Here is a 24,481-nt window from a genome sequence, read left to right as displayed (position 1 = left end):
CTCTAGGGGTGGGGAGAACCCCACCCACGGCCGGCCATAGAATCTGCTGCCCCAGCCATGACCACCCCTCTTTCTCCACGTGGCTCTGAGTGGGGAGCCCCAAGCCCAGGCCTAGCCCCACTCTCCAGGGCCACAGGCCCAGCTCTCACTGCAGCAGCAGCTCGCGGCTGGCAAGCCCCAGGCGGTCATCACATAGCCGCGTCCTCTCCTCCTCAGCCTCCAGGTCCAGCGCGTGTGTGGAACGGGGCCCACCGCCACCTGCACAGGGTCGAGACAGCAGACGGGAGAGGGTTGGGGCGGCCAGGGAGCCACTGGCTAAGGCAAGCAGTGACCCCGCTTCGAGCTGGGGGGCCTGATGCACTGAGGAGGATCCCCTGGTCCTGGGGCCTCGGAGGGTCTGCCAAGGGCAGGTGTGGGAGCTGGGGAGCCGGGGCGCAGGGCAGGGCCAGCTGGGCCCCCTAGACTATCCCGGCCTGCTTCCCTCTCTGTGCAGGGCCTGTACCTTTGAAGGCGGGGGCGGCCCGGCCCTGCCGCGCAGTGTTGGTGCCGTAGGCTGCCTCAGACCGGCTCGCTGTGTCCTTCTGCCGGGCCAAGGCCACTGCAATGCCCACAGGGGGCTGCCGCACCTCCCCGTCGCCATGCGTGGTGTCGTGCTCCCTGCTGCGGGCACAGTCCGGCCTCTCCGACTGGCCTGGGCCCTTAGAGGACAGGAACTTTGCTTCCTGCTGGATGCAGCTGGCCTTGAGGCCACCCAGGCCCACCAAGGGTGCTTTCTGGCCCACCACCAGGGCCTGGCTGCTGTATTTGAGCAGGTTCTTCATGGCTGAGACCTCGTCCGGCGGCGCAGGCAGTTCCTGGGGCAGAAGAGCCGCCTGCTGCAGGCTGCTGCCAAAGGGGTCCAGGTAGGCGCCAGCCTTGCGCTCCTCGCTGATGGCCATGGCGGTGCCCTGGCCTGCCTGGACACCCCATGGGGGCAGGTGGGGCCCACTGTAGCCCAGGGATGCCAGCTCCAAGGACTTGCGCTTGGCCTCAGCCCCAATGCCCCCCTGCTCCACCTCGGCGGCCATCAAGTGCTGCTGGTGCCTGATGCGGGCCACCTTCTGTGCCCCTGGGGGGCCGGCCGGGGCTTCCTTGCCAATAGTCTTATCTAAAGTGCAGCAGGCCTGGGGGGCCTTCCCGCCCAGCGGGTCCTGGTGACCAGGCCGGGCACAGTCCTGTGAAGAGGTGGGCAACTCGAAGTAGCCGCTTTTGTCCAGACCGCTTTTAGGGAGTCCGGGGAAGGAGGCCTCGGGGCCTGCGCTGCTGAGATAGTCGAGGCCCTTTAGCCGGGGGTTGAGGGCCGCCTCAAAGCCCCCAGGCCGCCGCTCGCCCTTGCCCTCGGCCTTCAGGTGGGCATAGGAGACTCCATAGGGTGCAGCGTGGTCAGGGGCCATGGTTCCCTCCAGGTGCCGGTCCTTGCCCTCCCCTGCCACGGCACAGGCCTCGGCGGCCTGGAAGGGGCGGCCCTTGTCGGCCAGGTGTCCCACAGAAGGCACGAAGGTGGGCCCGCTGGCCTTTAGGTCCCGGGGGGCTTTGTCCTGCAGCGGGCAGAGCCCGTCAGGGCCCCCGTGCAGCTGCAGGCAGGGGAAGGAGCCAGCGGCTGTGCTGAGGGGCGGGGGCGGCCCGGCGTAGGATGCGGTGTGGTGTAGCATCTGCCGCCGCTCCAGGCACTCGCTGAAGGCCGGCCCGGGCTCCGGGGGGCCTGCTGCCTCCTTTGCACAGCGCCCGGAGGTCACCACCCCCGCGCCAGGCCGCCCCAGCATGCCCCCTGCACAGCTGGCTAGCGCAGCCCTGCCCATCTCGCCGTTGAGCACCTTGGAGTTGAGGAGGCAGGAGGTGAGGTGCTTGGGGCGGCCCTCGCAGGCCCCTCGGGGTGCGGGGCCGCCCTCCCTGCAGTGCCCGTCGGCTGGCACGGGCAGCACCAGCTTGTGTCGCTCCTTGCCACCGTCCTCCTCTGCCGCTGGCCGCTCCTTGCCCTCAGCGGCCTTGCCCGCCTTCTCTCTGCCCAGCTCTTTGCCCATGAGGAAGCGGTCGAAGTCCTTGGGGCCCTTCTGCAGCGAGCCTGCCTCACCCCGGTCTCGATCCCGGCTGCAGGAGCCCATGGGGTGGGCAGGGGCGGCCCGGGCCACGCTGGGGAAGTTGTGGTTGGCCGGCAGCAGCGTGGGCTGGGGTGGCAGGTTGCGCAGGTAGAAGTTATCTGTGTGGGAAAGAGCCAAGGTCGATGGGAGGCCTTAGGGGCGAGGCTGGAGGAAGACTCCCTGAGACAGGTGCTCCAGGTGCCTCCCGGACACCAGCTGGCAGTGACTCCAGGTTACAGCCTAGGGAAGGTTTTTGCTCTTTTTTTTTTTTTTTTTTTGAGACGGAGTCTCGCTCTGCCCTCTGTCGCCCAGGCTGGAGTGCGGTGGCGTGATCTCGGCTCACTGCAAGCTCCACCTCCCGGGTTCATGCCATTCTCCTGTCTCAGCCTCCCGAGTAGCTGGGACTACAGGAGCCGGCCACCAGGCCCAGCTAACTTTTTGTATTTTTAGTAGAGACGGGGTTTCACCATGTTAGCCAGGATGGTCTCGATCTCCTGACCTCGTGATCCACCTGCCTTGGCCTCCCAAAGTACTGGGATTACAGGCGTGAGCCACAGCGCCGGGCTGGTTTTTGCTTTTGTTTTTATAAAATTGTAGTGAAATATGGGTAACATAAAATTTCCCATTTTTGGTGCACAGTTCAGGGGCACTGGGCACACTGCCCCTGCCGTGCAGCCGTCACGAGCATCCATGGCCAGAACCTCTCACCTCCCCGAACCGAAGTTCTGTCCCCGTGAAACACTCACCCTCTGCCCCCATGTTCAGCTCCCCACACCTCAGAGATGGGAGATGCAAACCCGAGGCCAGTCTCTCCCCTGCCTGGCCCAGTGCCAGTGGGGATTTTTGGGGGACGCGGGGCAGGCAGTGGATTTTCGGGGGATGCGGGGCAGGCAGTGAGTGTTACAGAGCATCTCTGCTGGGTCTTTACAAACAGGCACCAAGACCTTGGAAACCAGGGACAGGTGGCAGGCGCAGCTCCTGGCGCCCCCAGAGGAGAGGCAAGGAAGGACGGGCGGGTCGTGGAGGAGGGGCTCACCCACCTGCTGGACACCCTGGGAGCTCCCAGCCCCTCGGCCTCTCATCTGGGTGTCTCAGGCTGCTGGGGCTAGGGTAATGTGTTGAAATGCAGAAAGGCCAGTGGCTCCAGGGGCAGAGAGCAGCAGCTGTGCTTACCCTGCCTGGTGGGGGGTGAGTGTCTGGGGTCCCTGAAACGGTTGCCCAGCCTGGGCCCTCGGTCTGGGCCCTCCCTTCCCGGCTAGGGTCTGCCCCAAGCTCTCCACACTCCCGGCTGCCCTGGGGTTACCCATCGCCCCACAGAGGGGGCCAGGCCACCGCCTCTGGGGACCCTGGGGGTGCTGTCCCTCTCCACACCCAGCTGGGTGGGTGGGCAGCAGGGTGGTGCCAAGAGCAGAGGGAGCTGACAAGGGGAGAAACAAAAGAAACATTTGGAACTTGTAAAATTGTCCTCAGGCATGTAAATTCCTTGTCAATTTCCTGCTAATTAGAAACAAGGGGGAAGGGGAGCGGGAAGGGGCTAGCCCCAGCGAAACCTAATTAGCTCCATTTCCAAAACCAAATACTGTTCTTGGACACAGCTCCACCAAAATATTGTGAAAGCTGAGAGGCCTGGCCGGCCCACTGCCCAGAGGGAGTCCCCCGTGCTGGTGGAGGGGTTGGGTTTCTGGGGTTGGGACCCGCCACCTGCCCGCCCCTGACAAACACTGTCAAAATAACTGCACGCGCTGGGGCTGACGCGGGTCTAGGGGAACGGGGCCTGCGGGGCTGTCCTCTGGGCAGCAGAGCCCGTCCGCAGGAGCTAGGGTGTGGGGTGAGGAGACCGGTTTGGGTGCCTGTCCTGGGTGAGAGCTGAATCCCCTGGGTGGGGCTGGAGGTGAGTTCCTGGCCCCCATGCCTGCTCCCCTGCAGCTGGCTGGCATGGGCAAGGCCAAGGCCCTCCTGAGCCTTAGCAAATCTCGGGCTCCTGCAGGTGCGGAAGTGCAGGCCACACAGAGGTCCTGGAGTGAGTATGAGGTGGGGAGAAGGGGCTGAGGGGCAGCCAAGAGAGGGTGGGCAGACTGGCCTCGGGTCCCTACCCCACAGCTCACACTCAGAGTTGGGGTCATCATGGCCACTCATGAGCACAGGCTCACTGGGGTCCCCTCCCTCTGTTCCCCCTTCAGGGTGTCTAGTCCGCCTCCCAGGCCCTGTGGGGGCCTTTCTGGGCCTCTCCTCTGCCCCCACCCTGAGCTCCAGCCCTAAACGCCAGGGCTCCTGGGCTCCCGGGCTCCCAGGAGCTGTGCGGAAACCATCTGTCCCCACCTCCCTTCTCATCCCCCGCAGCCTGGGCGTCCCTCTCCACAGTCGGGACAACCTCCCAGTCCACCCCTCCCCACTGACCCCACCCCGTGTGTCCGGACACCTCTCGGATCCCCCTGGGGAGACGCCCCAGCCCCTCTGCACTGAAGCAGAACTCATCCCACCGTCCAACTGCTGCTCCCCAGGTGCACCCTCCCATAGCCCAGGCCAGAAACCGGGGGTCACCTAGACCCCTCTATCCCTCCCTGCCCCCAATCTCCCTCCTAGATATCACCGATGCCGGCCTCTGAGGGGCCCCACACCTGTATTGCTTCTCATTGGAACACGGTAACTAACCGATGGCTTCCTGCTCCAGCCTCCTGGTGTCACCCCAAGGAGAACTTTTTAAAATGCAAATGAGATGTCACCCTACCAGAGGAAACCCAACTTGGAGATAAGGACCCACACCCATCCCACCTCCAGCCAGGCCCTCTCGGGTACCCTGAGGGGACTCGCTGGCACCAGGACTCGGCTCTGCTGGGCCTGAGCTTCCTCTTCCCCAAGGCCCCACCGGCTCTGACTTCTCAGCAAAGACAAACTCTGCATCCCTTCTTCAGGGATGCCTGCTGCCAATGGGGTGAGCAGCCCCTCTGTCCACCAGGACACGGGGCTGGGGGGCTGGGGGCTGGGCCTCGTGCAGCCCAGGTCTAGCCCAGGCCACCGAGTGTGTAAGCCAGGAAGTGCGGGCTTCTGTGGGCTTCCTCCAGCCCCCACAGGATGCATCCTCCTCCTGAGCCACCCCCCCATCCCCGGGCTGCTGGGGGCTGCAGGGCAAGGCCAGGTCCTGAGGAAGCCGGTGGGGCTAGGGTCATGAGGAAGGTGGGCACCAGCTCAGCTGCTCCCACCTGAGCAGTGAGAGGTCTTGAGACAGCGTGACCTGGGAACTGAACCTGCGCCTGGGGGTGGTCCTGGGCCCCTGGGTTTCAAACCTGAGGGGCAGGCCCACCCTCTCCTCAAGCCCCCACCCTGGCCTCCATGACACCTGGTGGGAGGGCTCACCTAGGCTGGCCTTTCCCTTGTGCCCCAGAAGCTCCTGCGCCCCCTCCCCACCTCCAGCATGCCTGCTCCCCACGCCGGCCCCATGCTGCACTTGCCTTTTTGGGTTCCATAGAAACGGTGCTGCCCATAGAGAACGTTGCTGTTTCCATGGTGATCCAAGTGGCTCACGGGTAGGAAGGTGGATGCCAGACTCCCCGAAAATCTGGGGTACCCCGGAGCTAGAGAAGCAAGAGACCCAGTTGCAGAGGCAACTCCCAGCCCCCTGGCCCGCACTCGCCCTGACCCCAGGGAGGCAAGAAGCCGGCAGGCAGCCCAGGAGCGATGTCCCGCAGAGCCCAGCACGCAGCCGCCGGGGGGAAATCAACCCATCAATACATCATATTAACTCTGACTCGACTAATGCCATCCCTCCGGTGCGGCACAAATTGAATTGCTGATGGGCTGGGGAGAGGGGAGGACGGACGAGGGGGCCTCTGTTCCCTCCCAGCAGCACTCAGGATCGCGGAAGCTCCCAGGCTGGGCAACAAAAGGGACTCTGGGGAGGTTTTGTGGGAGGAGGGGGCACGGTGGACAGACTCTGCACCAAGGCCCTGGCCAAAGGAGAACCAGGCCCGGACTTGGCCTCCCCAAGGCAGGCCCCAGGGCCCAGTGGACAGCCCAGGCCAGGGGCCAGTGCTGCTGGGGTGTGGCCAGCCTCCCCCGACCCTGGCTGGAGGTCACAGGTGTGTCCATCCGACGCCGAGTTCCCACCATGGCCAGGCCTCTTCCGGCTCTGAGATCTGCACAGGGTGGGGAAGGGACGGGGGCAAAGAGTTCCTTGCACAGGCCCCAGCCCCAAAACCCCAGGCGGTGACTCCGAGTCATGCCAGACAGGCCCCTCTCTTGGCTAAGGGGTCTGTCTGTCCCTCAAGGCAGCCACATTTCTGAGCTGCCTGCCCCTGCCCAGCACAGGAAAGCCAGCCACACCCAGCCACCCACGCGGCTGGCCCTGGGCCTTGGGACAGCTCTGGCTGTGTGGGGCACACTTGCTCCCACCCAAGGGATGAAGCACAGCTGGCAGGTCAGGACAGGGCTGAGCATGGCCTGGGAGGCCTGCAGGCACCAGAACCCAGCCCAGGGGCTGCAGAGAGCATGTCTGCTGGACACCAGGGACACCAGCCACAAGGAGTGTGGCTTCTGGTTCCCCAGCAAGACCCCAGGCCACGGGCAGAGCTCTGAGACTCAGACCCGCCCAGCCCCAGCCCCAGCCCTCCGTGCAGTGCAGGTGGTGCCAGTGCCGGCCGGCCTGCCATAGCAGCTGCTTGAACGTGAGGGCCGAGCGGCTGGCTGTGGTTGGGGGTCTGGCAGCCTTCTGTAGGCCTGAGGAGAAGACGTTTGAGGCAGCAACCCACAGCTTCAACCTGCCGGAATGAACGCAGCTGGGCGGGGCAGGACGGGGGGCCCTCACCCTCTAAAACTCCTGCTCTGAATCTTCCCTGGAAAACAGGCCCCCTAGTCCAACTGGGGCACCCCACACCGCAATCCCAGTGGGTCCCCCAGCAGTGGCAGGCACTGTTCGATCCTCTCTGGCTCAGTGGATCCCAGGGAAATCTGTGGAGCTTGAGCCCCAGGAGATGCTCCAGGAAACCCAAGCTCTGGGTCACCAGCTCCAAGAATGCACCCCACACACGTCCCATTTGGTGTCGTGTAAGGCGTGAGCACAGGGAAGGCCCTGGGAAGTCCTGCGACAAGGAGGCCTGCTTGACAGGGTGAAGCCCCATCTCCCTGTGAGGCCGCACATCCCAGGCCAAGTCTGGGAACCTGGGGAGGGCGCCCTGGCCCTGGTGCAGCCCTGCAGCTGCCCTCCAGCTGAGGACACGGGGCTGAGGCTCGAGCCTGGCCGACTGGCCTGGTCTGTGTGGGAGCTGCATCTGGAGCAGCTGTTTACCAGATTAAACTCCAATCCTGGAAGATTCGACCAAAGCTGAGAGGGACGGGGTGGGAGCGACCTGGGGCGGGGGTAGGGGAGTGGCAGGGCAAGGGGCAGGGCCTTGGGGGGCACTGGTTAAACCTCCACAGCTGTCCCCCTTTAATTGGCTGCTGTTAAATGTTTTACGAGGCCTCATTTTGGTAAACAGAAGTCTGTAAATTCCTCCTTCCCAGACACCGTTTCCCAGGCACGGAGCCCCTGTCCCCCCTCCGGAGGTCCAGGCCTCCAGCCCATCCGCTCTCTGGGGGGAGCAGGCAGTCAGCTGGCAGAGGAGTGGGCTCCTTCCCGCCGGTCCCCTCTGGGGGCAGCTGAGGGTGGGCAGCTATGCGTGTCCCTCAGCTGCTGGGCCTTGGCTGGTGGCCCCTGGGCTGGGGAGCAGGGCAGCGCTGGCCAGGGCCCGAAGACCAAAGGCCTGGCTGGTGCCCCCATCCTTGCCTGCTTGGGTCCCCACCTCTGAGGACCCAGAGGGGAAGTTAGGGAGCCAGGGGAGGAGGAGGGAGTGGGGAGATGGGATGGAGGGGCGGGGAGCAGAGAGGGAGGGGCTGGGTGCCGGAGAGGCCCAGTCGGCAGGGTGGGGTCATCTTTGGGCAGGGGGCAGAGAGAGGAAGGGAAAAGGTCCTCCCAGCCCAGCGACAGAAAGCCCCTTTCTTTTTCCCAATAAGACCATACTCTCAAACCTGAGAAAGAAAATTTAAAAATGATTTTTATGAATCAGAGCAGCTGTTCTGAGGCCAGAAGCCAGAAGGCAGGGCTGCCACTGAGGAGTGGGGGAAGGCAGGGCTGCTGTGGCCGGGCCGGGGACACACAGGCATCCTGGAAGGGGCTGCCACTGAGGAGTGGGGGTGGTGGTCCTGGGGAGGGCTCCAGGGGGACAGTAGAGGCCCCAGATGGCAGGGAGGGGACATTCCGGGACCAGAGACCAAGAGGGCTCAGCCAGCAGGGCCTGGGTCCATATGAACCCAGAGCCAGAGGTCCTCAACTGCAAGCTCCTGCTAGAATGTCGGGGCCCCAGAACCTCCCCTTCCCAGACCCCTTTGAGACGGGAGCTTTTATGATCACCCCAACAGACAAGGGCAAGCCCTGGGCTAAGCGAACCGCCAGAGAGGTGGGCAGGACACAGGCTGCTGGTGCCCTCGGAGCCTGGCGGAGCGTGGGGAAGAGCCCTGGGGGCAGTGGGGTTGCACCGAGGTCCCCACATCCTGCCCCTGCTACTGCGGTGGGCAGGAGACTCCAAACTCAGTCCCGTGATGGGACGGACTGCAGGAGACAGAGGCTCAAAGCCACAGGCACCTGATGGGTTAGTAAAGCCAGGGGGCCACGCGTGGGCTGGGCGGGGGACACAATGGCCACACCCCTAGACCCCTCCCAACCTCCCCCAGGCCTGAGCTCACCACGTCTGGGGAGGTCAAGGGTTGCAGGCAGGAGGCCTGTGGTGTGGGCAGGAGGAGAGAGAGTGGGCAGTCAGTGGGGGTCGGGGGTGCCCCTGGGGCAGGGCTGAAGGACAGAGGAGTGGGAGGGCACAGTGCAGAGAAATGGGGGCTGGGGACAGCCAGGGGTGAGGGGACCCTTCCTTTCCTCCTGCCCACCTGGAGAAGGGAGGCCTGGTGGCTTCTCACCCCTGGGGAGGGAGGAGCAGCCCCCACCCAGGGTGCACCAGCCCTGGCTGCCTGCCGGGCACCCCCACTCCAGGTACCTCATCCCCCTCATCCCTCCTGTGTTCTGACACAGCACATTTTCCCAACAGCCCCGCGCGTCGAGGCCCTGTCCTCTCCAGGCCAGCCCTGCGCCTTCCTCCTCTTGCCAGATCTGGGGAGGTGGCCACAACCCACCCCCCAGGCTGCCCTTCCAGGGAGCATCCCTGCCGTGGAAAACCAGGGGCTGCTCCTGGGTCTCTCAGGATGCTGGACTTGGGGTATCTTCACGGCCAGGTCTAGGAGGGAGGGACGCCAGCCAGCAGAAGGACCAAGATCACCTGGGGGGTCAGGGGACTTCCCACTGCAGGGTCACCCAGGAAGCCCCACTTGGGGCCACAGAGCTCAGGGCCCGGATGCTGCAGGCTCAGCAAACTTCTGGGGGTGCTGAAGCACACCTCGAGCGCCCTGCCCCAGCCCGCACGCCTTTGAGGACAAAACCTTCTGCAGCGGACACCCCACCATCCTGACAAACGGCAGTGCCTCCTCCCTGGGGGAAGGACTGGGCACCTGTGTTTGCCACGCTGGCCTCCCACGGCTGAGCCTCGGCCTGTCTCACACTGCAGTACCACCTCGGCTCCCACATGCGCCTGGCTGGGCGGGCAGTGGGTCATGCAGTCAGCTGGGCGTGGCCCCGGGCCTGGAATGTGCACGTGGGCAGCCAGCCTGGGAGGCCCTGGGGAACGTGGGAGGCTGTGGGCACTGTCTCAAATACCCACTGTCCAGCGAGGGCCCATCCTCCTGGCTCAGAAGCAGACACCCCTCCCCCACCTCCTGCCAACTCTGCCAGATCCCCTGTTACTCCCCCCACAGTGACCCCAGGGGAGTCCCGGGAGACCCCTGGCCTGGCAAGTGGTCCCTGCTCCTCTTGTGGTTCTGCACATCGTCCCTGTCATGCAGGACGTCCCTGCCGTGCAGCCACACGCACGAGGCTCAGCCTGGCCTCCACCCGCCCGCGACTCAGCACTGGCTCTTCATGGGACACCCCCGTCACTCAGGGTGTCAGTGGGTTTCAGGTGCAGTGCACGGGTCTACCCGATGACCGCCAGGCCCCGAGTGCTGGGCTGACACAGATTCTGAAACCCTGTCCGCATGCGGCACACAAAGTGCTGTAGTTGACGGATGATGGCTGCCCTGAGCACACGGGGACCTCGGTGGACTGACGACACCTGCCCTGGGCACAGGAGGGACCTCGGTGGACTGACGACACCTGCCCTGGGCACAGGAGGGACCTCGGTGGACTGACGACACCTGCCCGGGGCACACAGGGGCCTCGGTGGACTGATGACTCCTGCCCTGGGCACAGGAGGGGCCTCGGTGGACTGATGACACCTGCCCTGAGCACACGGGGACCTCGGTGGACTGATGACACCTGCCCTAAGCACAGGAGGGGCCTCGGTGGACTGATGACACCTGCCCTGGGCACACAGGGACCTTGGTGGACTGATGACTCCTGCCCTGGGCACAGGAGGGGCCTCGGTGGACTGATGACTCCTGCCCTGGGCACAGGAGGGGCCTCAGCAGTGACGGCAGCTGTGGGCAGTTCCCACTCCCACTCTAGGGCCGGAAGGGCCTACAGCCTTGCAGCGGCCCCTTCCCTAGTCCTGTCTGCTCTCTGCCATACACCCCTGCTCCCACACACAGGCCCCTCACCCCAGGTGGGCAGGCCCCCGGGTGTCCAGGCTGTGTTTCAAAGTGCAGCTCCCGGGACATGAGTGGTTGCCGGGGGGCACAGCAGGAGATTCGTTCTTGGAGCTGGAGTGCCCAATCCTTGGGGCCCCCTGAGGCTTCGGAAGCTCAGCCTCTTCCCCATCCACAGGCCTGCAGGGAACTGGCCCAAGTGGTGACCCACAGCTGCCTCAGGGGCGGGCCGGGCCAGCTCCATCTGTTCCCAGGCTGAGCAAGGTAGCTAAGAGCGGGAGCAGGTGCCAGGTTCCCATGGGAGCCTCCAGAATGAACGCAGCGGGCAGCCTGCCCAGGATCCAGGCACCAACCCCACAGGGAGGAGCACAGCGTTCCTGGGGATGGGGGGGAGGGTGGGCCTGGGGATGGGGGGGGAGGGTGGGCCTGGGGATGGGAGGGAGGGTGGGTCTGGGGCTCGGGGAAATGGGTGGGTCTGGGGATGGGGGGGAGGGTGGGCCTGGGGATGGGGGGGAGGGTGGGCCTGGGGATGGGGGGGAGGGTGGGCCTGGGGATGCGGGGGAGGGTGGGCCCGGGGGATGGGAGGGATGGTGGTCTGGGGCTCAGGGGAACGGGTGGGCCCGGGAGGGTGGGTCCAGGGCTGGGGACGGAAGTTGGGTCCAGGGCTGGAGGGGCCCGGCGATGGGAGGGAGGGGGGGCCCGGCGATGGGAGGGAGGGGGGGCCCGGCGATGGGAGGGAGGGTAGGACTGGGGCTCGGGGGGAGGGTGGGCCTGGGGATGCCGGGGAGGGTGGGCCCGGGGATGGGAGGGAGGGTGGTCTGGGGCTCAGGGGAATGGGTGGGCCCAGGAGGGTGGGTCCAGGGCTGGGGACGGAGGTTGGGTCCAGGGCTGGAGGGGAGGGTGGGCCCGGCGATGGGAGGGTGGGCCTGGTGATGGGAGGGTGGGAGGGTGGGTCCGAGGCTGGGGCCGCCCTCAAGCCACAGGGGGCAATGGACAGTTCTCGGAGCGTGGAGCTAGAAGCAACCACACGACCCCCAAAACCTTCGCCGGCACCCTGGACATCAGCTCTGGCTACCAGGGAACTCCCTTCCGCCTGTCCACCAGGACCTTCCTCACGTTCCCCAGGCAGCGTCCTTGACACATAGGTCATTGTACCGGGGCCACAGGCACGACACCAGCCAGCCCACACACAGGCACACAGGAGACGGTGCACCTGCCGGGGCGGCTGCACCATCGGTTAGATCCAGGGATGTCAGCCTAGGAAGGCCGCACCCCATCCCCAGTGACCAAGGCCACTGGCCCCAGCAGTGGACAGCAGCTGCAGGACACGGGAGGGAAGTTGCTCTTTGTGCCTGTATCACATGGGGTCTGGACAGCTGTTCTCGTGGGTGTGGCAGATAGAGAAACTGAGGCTGGGCATATGAACTTGAAGCTAAGGCAGCTCTGGGTCTGTAAAGACCCCTGCCCTGCCCACCTGCCCTGCACATAGCAGGGGCCCGTGCCGCATCTGCCACAGTCCTGCCCTGTCCTGCGGTGCCTGGGTGTACGCAGGGGCTCGGGTGCAGCCTCCTGGGTCCCAGAGCAGCCTCTAGCCCAAGTCCCTGGCTAAGTCCCTGGCTCCTGGAGAGCAGGAACTTGCCGGGCAGAGGGGACACCCACTCCAAAGCACGGCAGGTCAGAGGGCAGGGAGGGGATGAGGGGACAGGCTCTCAGTCACACACAATCCTCAGCCTCAGTTTCCTCAGCTGTAAAATGGGCGCAAGCACCACTGTGCTGTGCCGCATTGCCAGGGGGAGGCAGGTGCCATCCCAGGGCCAGGCTCATAACAGAAGTGCAGTCATCCTGCTCAACCTCAAGCCAGGGCTGGTCCTGGGAACCCTGAAGCTGCAGGGACCAGGCCCTTTATCCAAACCAGGGGTGGCCCTCTCCCCAACCTCCCTGGGGCTCAGGTTCTGCCACCTGGGATGTCCCTATCCTGGCTTCCCCAAGTCTGTGTCTCCCCTAGCCACCTCCATACAGCCCTCTGCCAGGCGTGGACCTGGGTGCTGGTCACCATGGCCATGGGATGAAACCCCTGCACTCAACAGTGACTGGCAGCACTCAGCCAGGCCGTGAACATGAGGCTCATAAAGTCTCAGCGGGCTGGGGGTCGGGAACTGCCAGGGCCTGAGGGCAGACTCCAGTGGGGACAGGAGGCTGGGACCCTGGCAGGGTGGCCGGCCAGGGCAGGCCACGGTGAGGGGCCGAGGGTATGGGAGGGCTGGCTCCCGAAAGCCACAGGACACCTCCGGAGGGGGGATCATAGGCCTGGATGGGGCAGCTGCCCTCTGGCTGAGAGAAGCTGGCGGGAGGTAGCCGGCCCAGCAGAGCCCCTCCACCCCCACGCCGGGACCCCCACGCTGTCCCCTCCACCCCCACGCCGGGACCCCCACGCTGTCCCCTCCACCCCCACGCCGGGACCCCCACGCTGTCCCCTCCACCCCCACGCCGGGACCCCCACGCTGTCCCCTCCACCCCCACGCCGGGACCCCCACGCTGTCCCCTCCACCCCCACGCCGGGACCCCCACACTGTCCCTCACATCCCAGCAGAGCCAGCTTGTCCCCACTGGCCCAACTCTCCCTCACACATGGGCAGGGACAGCAGGTCTAGGCAGGGCAAGGGCCACACCCCCCACATAGATGTGGGGGTCCTGGAGTGAGCCCAGGTAGAAACGTCAGTGCTGGGGTGGTCAGCGGGCCTGTGGGAGACACACCAAGAGGCTGTTTTAGCCACCGAGGAAACTGAGGCCGGGAGAGGAAGGAGGAGCTGAAGGGGTCTGGGAGGAAACAGCAGGTCCCTGGCAGGCATCACAGGAAGGATGGAGCTGGGGCCCCAGTACCTCTGAGGACACTCGGGGTGGGTGGGTGCTGGTGGGACCTCTGTCCCTCAAACAGATGTGGTCGCAGCTCCTGCTCACTCCCAGCAGCACCAGCGAGTCCTGAGACCTCAGAGGGGACGAAGGGGACAGAGGAGCAGCTGGCAGGATGCAGGAAGCTGCGGGGCTCCGTTGGCAGGGAGTGCTCGGCATGCGTAGCCCCGGACCCCCGGGAGCTGGCCAGGCCCAGTGAGAAGTGGCCGCTGGTGGGGCGTGGTTCTGACCAAGAGGCCGGCCAGGCGGAGAGCCAGCGCGTGTGTGTGTGCCTGCCGCCCCCATGGCTCCCCCCAGGTGGCACAAGAGACCACGAGTGGCCTCAGTGGGGAGCTCAGCAGCCCCTGCCCCCACCCCTTCCCAGCTGAGCCCCCCAGGAACAGAATCCTCTTTCATTGGCCCTGTGGGTGGTCCCGGCCAGGCAGCAGGGGGGCGCGGTGGGGAGGGAGGGGACCAGGCCTGCTGACAATAGGGCCAGCTGTGCGTGCCCCCACCCCTGCTCTCATCCTCATCCACCCAGGACAGGCTGCCCAGCAGGAGCTCACCTCTGCCCCTGGCCAGTTCTGCCTCCCACCCCCACCCCAAGCCCCAGAGAGGCCCACCGCTGGTGGGAGTGCAAGCCTCGGGTGAGCTGCGGGCCGGGAGGAGCTGAACAGACAGGCTCTGCCCAGGCCAGATGTTCCGGGCAGCTCCTCCAGCTCCAGGCTGCCTCTGCTGCACCCCCAGCTGCTCCCCCGGGGAAGCAGGGAGCCCTGGCCCGCTCGAGGGGCTGCCCTGCAGATGGGGAGACAGGAGGCCCCGCTTGGCATGGGGGGTTCCTGGGGCTACCCCAACCTGGGTTCCTGCTGGCCTGCCCCACCCTGGCCTACCTACCCTCAACGAAAGCCCTGGGCTGGGGAGGGGGTGGCAAGCTGGCTTGGCCGGGCACCTGCCTCCTGCCCATCCTGGGCCACTAGAAGGAAACGTGGGCAAGGCCGACCGCCCAGGCAGCCCGCTGTGCCTGCTGGCCCCCACTCTCCGGCCGAGTCGCGTGCCCCCCACCCATCTCGCTCCCCTTCCCCCATGAACACACACGGCAGAGAAACAGGCCCGGCGCACGGGGAGCCAGCTGGCACCCTGTCAAACTAGCAGCCAGGCATGTTGCCCGGGCAGCCAGCCAGCCTCTCACCCTGGCCCGCCCGCCCTGGCCTCTGCCGCTCAGCTCACGGCGCGGCAGCTCCATGTGGTCTGTCGGGGAGCACGGCTGCGTGGCAGGGAACCCCCGCAGGGAGGGGAGGGGATCCCGGGGGGTGGGACAACTGAACTGAAGGCAGAGCAGGGGACAGCAAGCTGGAGCACGGGCCTCGCAGGTGTGTGGCCTTGGAGGCTCTGCCACCCTCGGGGGGCACCCACACCCATCCTCAGCCCCGGGTGGGCCTTGCATTCTGGGGCCCAGGCAGGCGGCTCAGAGGCCACGCCCTGCGCCCCCTTGTCCCGCCTCCACCCGTGCTGGTCCACCCAGCCCACTGTCCCGCACACGTGCCCACCCCCACCTGACACGGACAGCGGGAGATGCATCTCGCCCAGCCAGGGTGCCAGGTGCCCAGCAGGGTGGACAGGTGAACCTCCTCGGTGTGACACAGCCAGGGCCACTGTGGGCACTGTCCTCTCCTCCGGCTCAGGCCACCCCCGCCTGGAGGAGCTACTTCCCTGGGCAGACAGAAGGGGCTCAGAGGCCCAGACGCCAGGGGCTCACGTCGACACTTGTGGCAGGACATTGGCTTCCCACCCAGCCAGGGGGACTCCCAAGGGCTCGGGAGCAGATGGAACCCACCGATGCCGGGCCCCATGTGAGGGGCTGAGAAGTGGTGGGGGTCCCCGGGGTGGGATGTGGGCAGCTCCGCCCAGGCAGCCGTTGGCACAAGGGGAAGTGAGTGTCTAGAGGCCGTTGTGGGTGCTGTCTGCCTGTGGGCCACCACACACCCACCCTCTGAGCAGCCCCCAGAGGGGCGGGACGGGGGCTCCAAGGCAGGTGGTGCTACCCACAAACGGCCCTCCTTGCTGCTGGGGTCCCCCAGGGTGGGTGGAGGGAGTGGGGTAGGAGCTCTCTCCTGGTGCAGAGAGCATTGGGGATGGGCTGGTGCCACTTCTGGGCCCTGACTAGGGACCACCACTGCCAGGAGGGGAAACCAAGTCAGTGGTCTTAGGTGGATCTGTGCACCTGTGGCTGGGCCAGGACCAGGCAGTGGCCGTTGTGTCTGTTGTGGGGGGTTCACCACGGCTGCCGCAGGCCTCCCCTTCCTGCTCCCCCCGTGCCAGGCCACCCTCCTCCCTCCCACAGACATCCTGGGAGCCAGATGCTGTGGCTGGCCGAGGCGTTTGCCCACAGACACAAAAGGCTGAGGCGGGGTGGGGCGTATAAGCCAGGAAGGCGGGGCCCCCACAGCCAGCCCAGGAGCCATGGCCAGCCTGGTCTCCCCTCCAGGAGGCCGCTAGTAGTGCAGGGGTGGGAGGAAGGGGCAGGGGAGTCTGGGCAGGGTAGTCTGGACCGAGGACCCCATGCTGCCCACCGCGTCCCAAGGTAGCGGCCTCCCCTGCACCCAGGAAGAGGCCACTCCTTATCGCCTGCCCAACATGTGCGCCCTGAGCCGAAAGCCCAGATTATTTCAGCAACTGTCCCTCACTCGTCACCTGTTCTGTTTGGAAAACAGCCCCTTTCTTGTTGCACAAAGAGAGGTTTCTCTGCTTCCAGCAGTGCCGGGTGCTAATCTCCCTGCCTGGAACGGGGCGGTGGCGTGGTGTGTGGGTCCGCGGCGCTCTGTAAACACGACGCCCGCCGCTCAGCAGTCATTGAGTTACGGCAGTGCTGGGTGCCAGGAGCGGAGAGCCCTGTGTGCCCGCTGCCAACTGCAATTACCTCTCTGCGTGCCAGCCGCGGGGGGCGGGGGGAGCTTAACCCTTCCCACGCTGTAGGGTTGGGGTGGCCGAGGGAATACCAGCAACTGTGGGCCCAAGGACATGGGGGCCCAGGGCCGCCTCCTAGGCTGCAGGGCAAGGGGTCTGAGCAAGCACAGGGATCCGGGCAGGGGTGCCCTGCCAGGGAAACGCCAGGGGGGCCTCCAGGAGTCTCCTGCTGGCCAGGCAGCCTGAGAGTAGCCAGTATTCATGAGGCACCTACTGTGTGCCCAGGGCTGTGTCCCATGGGGAGGCAGGTGGCCTGGGAGGAACTCTTTGTCCTGGGACAGGCCCCTGGGTGGCAGCCTGTGTGCGCTGACAGCTCTCCCCGCCCCGGCCCCCTCCTCCAGCTGGCACATTTGGAGCCCGCCTCCTAGTGTCTGGGGAGGTGGGGCACGGCCACTGTGAGGGTGAGCCCAGCCCGGCCAGCCCAGCTGTGCTCCACATTTTCTCAGCTCCCCAGAGCCCCTCCTGGCCCCCCTGTTTCCCCTTGCTGCCCATCTGGAGCACACATCTGGCCAGGACCACTGCCGAACAGGCCGCCCTTGTTTCCAACCAATCACCACTTCCCCCAGGGCTTCCTCGGCAGGGAGGCAGCCTCACCCGAGCCTGCTTGTCACCGTCCACCGGCCAGGTTCCCACGGCCACGATGGGAGCCCCTCACCTGCCCCTGGCCCGGGCACCAGGGTCAGTCTCTTGGCCACCAGGGCGTCGCTGGGAGCCCAGTCCGCCAACTTACCTTCGTGGGAGTGGGAGAACCAGATCTGGGAGGTGGTGGGGTGGGAGCCACGGTAGGCCTGCTCAGGGGGGGAGGAGCTGGGGCCGCTGGGGTGCGTGGAGGCTGCCGAGCCCAGGCTGCTGGTGAGGAAACTGCCCATGAACGAGGAGGCCGGAGAACTTCCCATCAGGCGGCTGCTGGCTGTGGACACAGGGCAAGAGTGAGTCTGGGGGCAGCTCCCAGGGTGTGGCCTGAGGCAGGGCAGGGGCAACACCACAGCCCTTCTCCACAGGGGACTCTCAGGCCCCAATCTCCCCCGGAGCCTTTGACTTTCAATATCCAAGAAACCGATGATGGGAAAGGCTACCCCCGTATGCCTTTCACTGCCACACTCAGAGTCCTGAGTCTTTTGGTGCCCCAGGTGTCCTGGTACTGACACTCTCCTGCTGTTGCAAACCCAAGAACGACATCTTTGTCACAACCACATCACCACCACCACGAGCCACATCACCCACCACTATCACCCCCAACCACATCACCCACCACTATCACCCCCAACCACATCACCCACCACTATCACCCCCAACCACATCACCACCACCACCACCACGAGCCACATCACCCACCACTATCACCCCCAACCACATCACCCACGACTATCACCCCCAACCACATCACCCACCACTATCACCACCAACCACATCATCACCAACCACATCGCCACCAACCACATCACCCACCACTATCACCCCCAACCACATCACCCACCACTATCACCACCAACCACATCACCCACCACTATCACCCCCAACCACATCACCCACCACTATCACCCCCAACCACATCACCCACGACTATCACCAACCACATCACCCACGACTATCACCACCAACCACATCACCACCAACCACATAACACCAACCACATCACCACCAACCACATCACCCACCACTATCACCACCAACCACATCACCACCAACCACATCACCCACCACTATCACCCCCAACCACATCACCCACCACTATCACCACCAACCACATCACCACCAACCACATCACCCACCAACCACATCACACCAACCACATCACCCACCACTATCACCCCCAACCACATCACCCACCAACCACATCACACCAACCACATCACCCGCCACTATCACCCCCAACCACATCACCACCAACCACATCACCCACCAACCACATCACACCAACCACATCACCCACCACTATCACCACCAACCACATCACCACCAACCACATCACCACCAACCACATCATCCACCACTATCACCACCACCCACATCACCCACCACTATCACCCCCAACCACATCACCCACCACTATCACCCCCAACCACATCATCACCACTATCACCCCCAACCACATCATCACCACTATCACCCCCAACCACATCACCACCAACCACATCACTCCCAACCACATCACCCACCACTATCACCACCAACCACATCACCCACCACTATCACCACCAACCACATCACCCACCACTATCACCACCAACCACAACACCCACCATCACCCCCAACCACATCACCCACCACTATCACCCCCAACCACATCACCCACCAACCACATCACCACCAACCACATCACCCACCACTATCACCCCCAACCACATCATCACCAACCACATCACCCATCACTATCACCACCAACCACATCACACCAACCACATCACGCCAACCACATCACCCACCACTATCACCACCAACCACATCACACCAACCACATCACCACCAACCACATCACCTGTCACCAACCACATCACCACCAACCACATCACCTGTCACCAACATCATCATCACCAACCACATCACCCAGCACTATCACCACAAACCACATCACCCACCACCACCAACCACATCAACATCACCCCAACTACATCACCATCACCACCACCACACAACACCAACCACATTATCATCACCAACCACATCACCTCCACCACCATGCCCCCAACCACATCACCACTACCATTACCACCAACCACATCATCCACCACCATTACCAACCACATTCAACAACAACCACACCACCACCACCATCACCAACCACAACAACCATATCACCATCAATCACCAATCACCATCAATAACCACATCACTCGCCGCCACCACCATCACTGTCACCACCACTACCACCCAGGTGGGTGCTGGGCACTGTGCCCAATCAACTTTCAGGGTCTGTGGATGGGCCTCCTCTTCACAGGGAGAGCACCCTGACTCTCCCAGCCCACAGCTGTGGGCAGCTCCAAGGCCTCTCACACACTGGCGAACTTGCCAAAAAGGTCAAGGTGATACATGAGGCACCAGGGTCAGCGGGGCCCCAGCCATAGGCCCTGTGTCAGCTCCACGGGCCCCACAGTCTCGGCCCCTCCAGGCAGCACTGGGAGGAGCTGTTCTCTCTCCTGAGTGGGGTCTTCATCCCTCTACCCAGGCCCAGTAAACTGACTTGTCAGACAGGAATGCCCCAGTCTCAGGCAAGCAGAGGGAGAAACTGAGCCAGGGGGAAGACCGAGGGCGGGGGACAGAGGAAGGAAGGGTGGCGCTGAGGACGGATCTGCTTCTAAAATCCCTTCAGGATTCCTGGGGCTGGGCCCCGACCGGGCTGGCACAGAGCTGTGGACGGCGCTCACCTCTGGGTCAGGTGGAGGCCGCGAGAGGCTCCTTCCTGGGCACCGCCAGGATACCCCGCACTTCTCCTGGCAGCCTGAGTGTGGGAAATGGTGAGCCCCCAGGGCCCCAGGCCCCGCCCAGCCCAGCTCTCCCGGACCATCGGCCCGCCTGCATGCTTGCCTGTGGCCCCTCAGCTGTGCCCCCCTCTGCCCAAGTCCAGTGGCCAAGGCCAGCCCGAGGGAGCCTCCCAGAGTTGCCATGACTATCGGCTCCTGCACACGGAGGACACAGCACACACAGATTTCTGCACACGGTGGCCCTGCTGCTCCATGGGTGGTCTGAGGCTGTCACTGAGTGGCCCCCACTCCAGCCAGGCACCCTGGCACCTTGTCGTCTCCATCCCACGGGCAGCAAGCCTGGCCTGGGACCATTCCAGGAACCCGGGGCGGGGGGCCTGCCCCCTCGGGAAAGAGGGGAATGAGGCTGAGCGTGGGGATAGTGGGGTCTGCGGGGGCCCAGCCCGAGGTGAGTCAGGACAGCCATTCCCCTGCCCGGGAGGCAGGGGGAATTTGTGAATTTCTGATGCCTCATCCAGCCTGGCTTGGCTCTGGGAACTTCCCAGACATGAGGTGACTCAGCAGAGGCGGCGGGGCAAGGGGGGCGGCGGGGGCTGCCCTGCAGGGCCCTGGCAGGCTCCTGCTGTGCTGAGCCAGTTCCCAGCCCAGGGCCCCCAAGGCCCCTTCCCCTCTCGTGTGCGAACGCAGCCACGTGGACTCAAGGGGCCTCTCCCGGTCATGGCAGCAGAGGAGGGGTCTGTGAGTGCTGGTGGGGGACATGGGCTGTGAGCTGGCCTCTGCGGCGGGTGGGCGGGTGGAGAGGAAGAGCCGGCCCAAGGGACTGTGGAGCAGGGCCAGGCCCAGGCCCAGGGCAGGGGGCGAAGGTGCCCGCGAGCCAGGGGCTTCCCGGACCACAAGGCTGGGACTGCCATGGGCTGGGGCCAGACCACAGGCCCGGCGGCCAGGGAGGGGACTCTGGGTTGGGAAGGGAAGTGCTGGCTTCCCCTGCTTGGGGACACTGGGGCATGCCTGTGGGGTGAGTGTGGGCTCCCCTCGGAGTTGGAAGCTTGCCGCTGCCTCGCCCAGGCCCGCCTCGAGTCCCCCAGGCCTTCCCACCCCCACACCCTCCTGGGGAAGTCCCTCCCGCCTTTTCCTCCTCGGGATGGTGGGAAGCAACTAAGTCCAAAAGTTGGGTCTGGAGAAGGGATTTCTCCAGGATCCTGGCCTGAGAACCCTGTACCTTGAGCTCTCCCACACCACATCAGGCGGGGGCAGGACACACCCCGGTGTCCCACGGGGCCCTCAGTGGGCAACCAGCCTGTCTCCGGACTTGGGGGACCCTGCTGTGCTGCCTTATCTGAGCCCACTGAGGAAGGGTCCCCGGCCCCACAGTCTGGGGAATGAGAGGGAAGGGGATGGGGGCTCTAGCCTAGCCCCTCCCTGCACCTGACCAGCCTCACTAAGCTGGGGGTCCCAAAGTGCTGTCTGTGCCCAGAGTCAGGCAGGGCTGCTGATCTGGGGATCTCTTTCACTTCTTTTTCCCTTTCATTCTGGAAACGGGCCACCTGGATTGCTGTCTCCTTGTCATACAAACATCACGTCTTTGTATTTTCACCATAATAAGCTCAGGTAATAAAGCACAAGAGAGACCAGACACGGTGGCTCACGCCTGTAATCCCAGCACTTTGGGAGGCCAAGGTGGTGGATCACTTGAGGTGAGGAGTTCAAGACCACCCTGGCCAACAAGGTGAAACCCTGTCTCTACTAAAAATACAGAAATTATCCGGGCATGGTGGTGCGCGCCTGTAATCCCAGCTATTTGGGAGGCTGAGGCGGGAGAATTGCTTGAAACTGGGAGGCAGGGGTTGCAGTGAGCAGAGATTGTTCCACTGCCCTCCCGCCTGGATGACAAAGTGCGACTCCGCCTCCAAGAAAAAAAAAATCACGAGAGGAAGCGGAGTCACCCGAGACCCCGGCCCTGAGGCCCTCGCATGAGCGTTCTGGGACCACTTCTGGGCACAGCTACAAATACCCTTCTCCAGTATCACACGGGGTCACATGCTGCACCCCAATTCCGTGCCCAGGCATCCTGCATACTGAGCCTACCATGAGAGACCCTACCATCCCCCCCAAGGGACTGGGGTGGCCTCTTGCTTCTGGAAATCCTGGCTCTGGCGGCAGCTGCTGCCAGGGCGTCTCAATGGCTGCTCAGCAGGCCAGCACCTCGGAGACGGGACCAGGCAGGGGAAGAGCCTCTGCCCGGCATCCCCCTTGCCCCGTGAGCACGGGCCCTGCACACGGCTGGGGGCTCTCAGATGCTTACTCTAAAGGCGTGGATTTCTCCCCCACTGTCCTGGCCTTGGCTTGAAACTTGGAAGCAGATTCTGCAGGCCCTGCCAGGTGGTCACTACTGTGGTGACCCCTGCGAGTGTGGGGGATGGGACTGCCGGCCACCTGAGGCCCTCCCTATCCCACTCAGCTCCCGAGGAGCCCGGGAAACCCCAGGACAGAGCATCACGCCTCTACTGTCACCCCTGCCTCCCGGTGTTTGGGGATGGCACCGTGACTGGCCAGCAGAGCCATGGGCAGACCAGGCTGCCACCTCCCCAGCACCCCCCGCCGACCAGTGGCCAACCCCAGACAGAGCCTGTGCCTCAGCTGCCTGGGAGCCGAATGTAGCCTGGGCTCCAGCCAGGGCCAGACCGCGTGGGCCAAGGCCAGCCGGGAACCGGGCTGAAGGCTCTTTCCTCTTGGCAAAGTCCCTGTCTACCAAGTGCTGTGGTTACCAGCCCAGGCGGAGGCAGTTGGGGGCCAGGGATGGGGTCTTGACCTAGACCTCCTCAGACCAAGTGCCCCATCCTGGCACTGCCTGCAGTGGCACCTCCCCTACCTGGGGCTTCAGACTCATGTGACGTAGTGCCATCATGCTCCCAAGGTCGGTCGTGGGCCCGCCATGGGGCTGGTAAGAGATGGAGCATGACCAAGTCTAAGTTGCTGGTCCAGGCCCATAGCCCCAAGTGCTCCGCTGGGGGCCGAACACGGCCTATCCCCACCCGCGTGCATGGTCAGGGCACCCTGGCCCCACACAGAGCCTGCCTGGGGCCGCTCTGCCAGGCTTCCCATCAGCTGTCATCACAGGAGGCAGCATGAGTTTAGGATGTTCCTGGGGAAGGGACAGTAAGCGGGACGCGGTGTCAGCGGGGCCACCGAGGACTGCACACTGGCCTCCAGTCGGCTGCCCCCCCTGCCCAGCCGGCCCAGGCCGGGTTTGCAGCTCTAGATCCAGACCGGGCTCTGGCCCCAGCTCCAGGGCCACCTCAGCTCTGCCCAAGATGCTGTAGAGGCCTGGCTTGGGCGCCCGGCTAGCTGAGGAAATGGTTTCGGGAGACAGCAACACCAGGAGGGCTGTGGCCACCCCCAGGTGGCTCAGGTCCTCGGGCACAGCCCCATCCCTGGGAGGCCAGTCTGACCCGGAGCCCAAGGTCCAGCCAACTAGACCAGGAGGCAGGCTGTGCCTGGACCTGCTGTCTCAGGGTGGCCCAGCAGCGGGAGGACTGGGGAACAGCTGCACAACAGCTGGGCTGGAGTCTCGGTGCCCAATGAGCCTGGCCCCGGCCCAGGGGTGCTGTGTGGGGAGGCCGGCACACAGTAGGTGAGACCTGGCCACATGGGCTTACAGCAGAGGTGGCCCTAAGTGGCCAGGACAGCCGATGGGAACTAGCCTGCCTCCTGCCAACCTGTCTGCCAGGCTCCTTGCTATGGATGGCTAAGAAGGGCAACACATGCTGGGCAGCCTGAGGGGTACAGAGCATGCTGGGGCCCTGGAGCCCAGGACTCCCCGGAGAGCCACTCCCTCTGTAAGGGTCGGTCCAGCAGCCGTGCCAGCAGCCCCCATCCAGGGTCCCGAGGACCCACACAGCAGAGGCTGGGCCTGGGCAATCGGATGGCCAGGTGCCCACTGTGCCCCACCCCACTCTCCTGCCAGGCTGACCCTGCTCCGCCCTGTGGCACCAGACTGAAGGCAGACGGAACAAGAGGACGGCAGGGCCTGGGAGCCGGGAGAGGCGGGCGCGGAGCCGGCAGAGCATTTGTTTTGAGTTAAGTGAGCCGCCGAGACAGCATCCTCCTTTTCTGGAAACTGTGAAATGGGTTGTAAAAAAAAAAAAAAAAAAAAGCCTCGCTGAGATGGCGGCAGCTCCAGAGAAGCAGCGAGGCCCTTCCCAGGCTCCCAGCTCCCGCTGCTTCCGGAAGCCCAGCTGCCGGGCTGCTGGCATGGGCCTCCCCAGCTCCGAGTCTGGCGGCTGCACCCGCCGCCTGCGTCAGCTCCCACCCCCGACCCACACCCACTCAGGCTCCCCTCTTCCCTCGGCACTGGCTTCCGCTCCACACCTTCCCCGCCCCCCACAGGGCCCGCCCAGGCGGGGGACACCAGGAGTGGCTGGGAACGGAGTGATG

General features: G+C 64.7%; 1 protein-coding gene across 7 annotated transcripts in view; it reads right to left on the bottom strand.

Annotated features, from left to right (window-relative positions):
• BAHCC1 (BAH domain and coiled-coil containing 1) overlaps window positions 1-24,481 on the bottom strand; it is a 70,770-nt gene that overhangs the window by 22,264 nt on the left and 24,025 nt on the right. For all 7 annotated transcript variants that reach the window (XM_055101973.2, XM_055101975.2, XM_055101972.2 and 4 more), the window contains 4 exons: window positions 17,356-17,535; window positions 5,567-5,689; window positions 503-2,236; window positions 150-258 (listed from right to left, as the gene is read on the bottom strand). In XM_055101973.2, coding sequence (XP_054957948.2) covers window positions 150-258; window positions 503-2,236; window positions 5,567-5,689; window positions 17,356-17,535 — 2,146 coding nt within the window. The remainder of the gene's footprint in view (window positions 1-149; window positions 259-502; window positions 2,237-5,566; window positions 5,690-17,355; window positions 17,536-24,481) is intronic.

The sequence above is a fragment of the Pan paniscus genome, chromosome 19 (assembly GCF_029289425.2).
Source record: "Pan paniscus chromosome 19, NHGRI_mPanPan1-v2.0_pri, whole genome shotgun sequence".
NCBI classification, from domain to species: Eukaryota; Metazoa; Chordata; class Mammalia; order Primates; family Hominidae; genus Pan; species Pan paniscus.
This window is presented reverse-complemented; position numbering and strand designations above follow the sequence as displayed.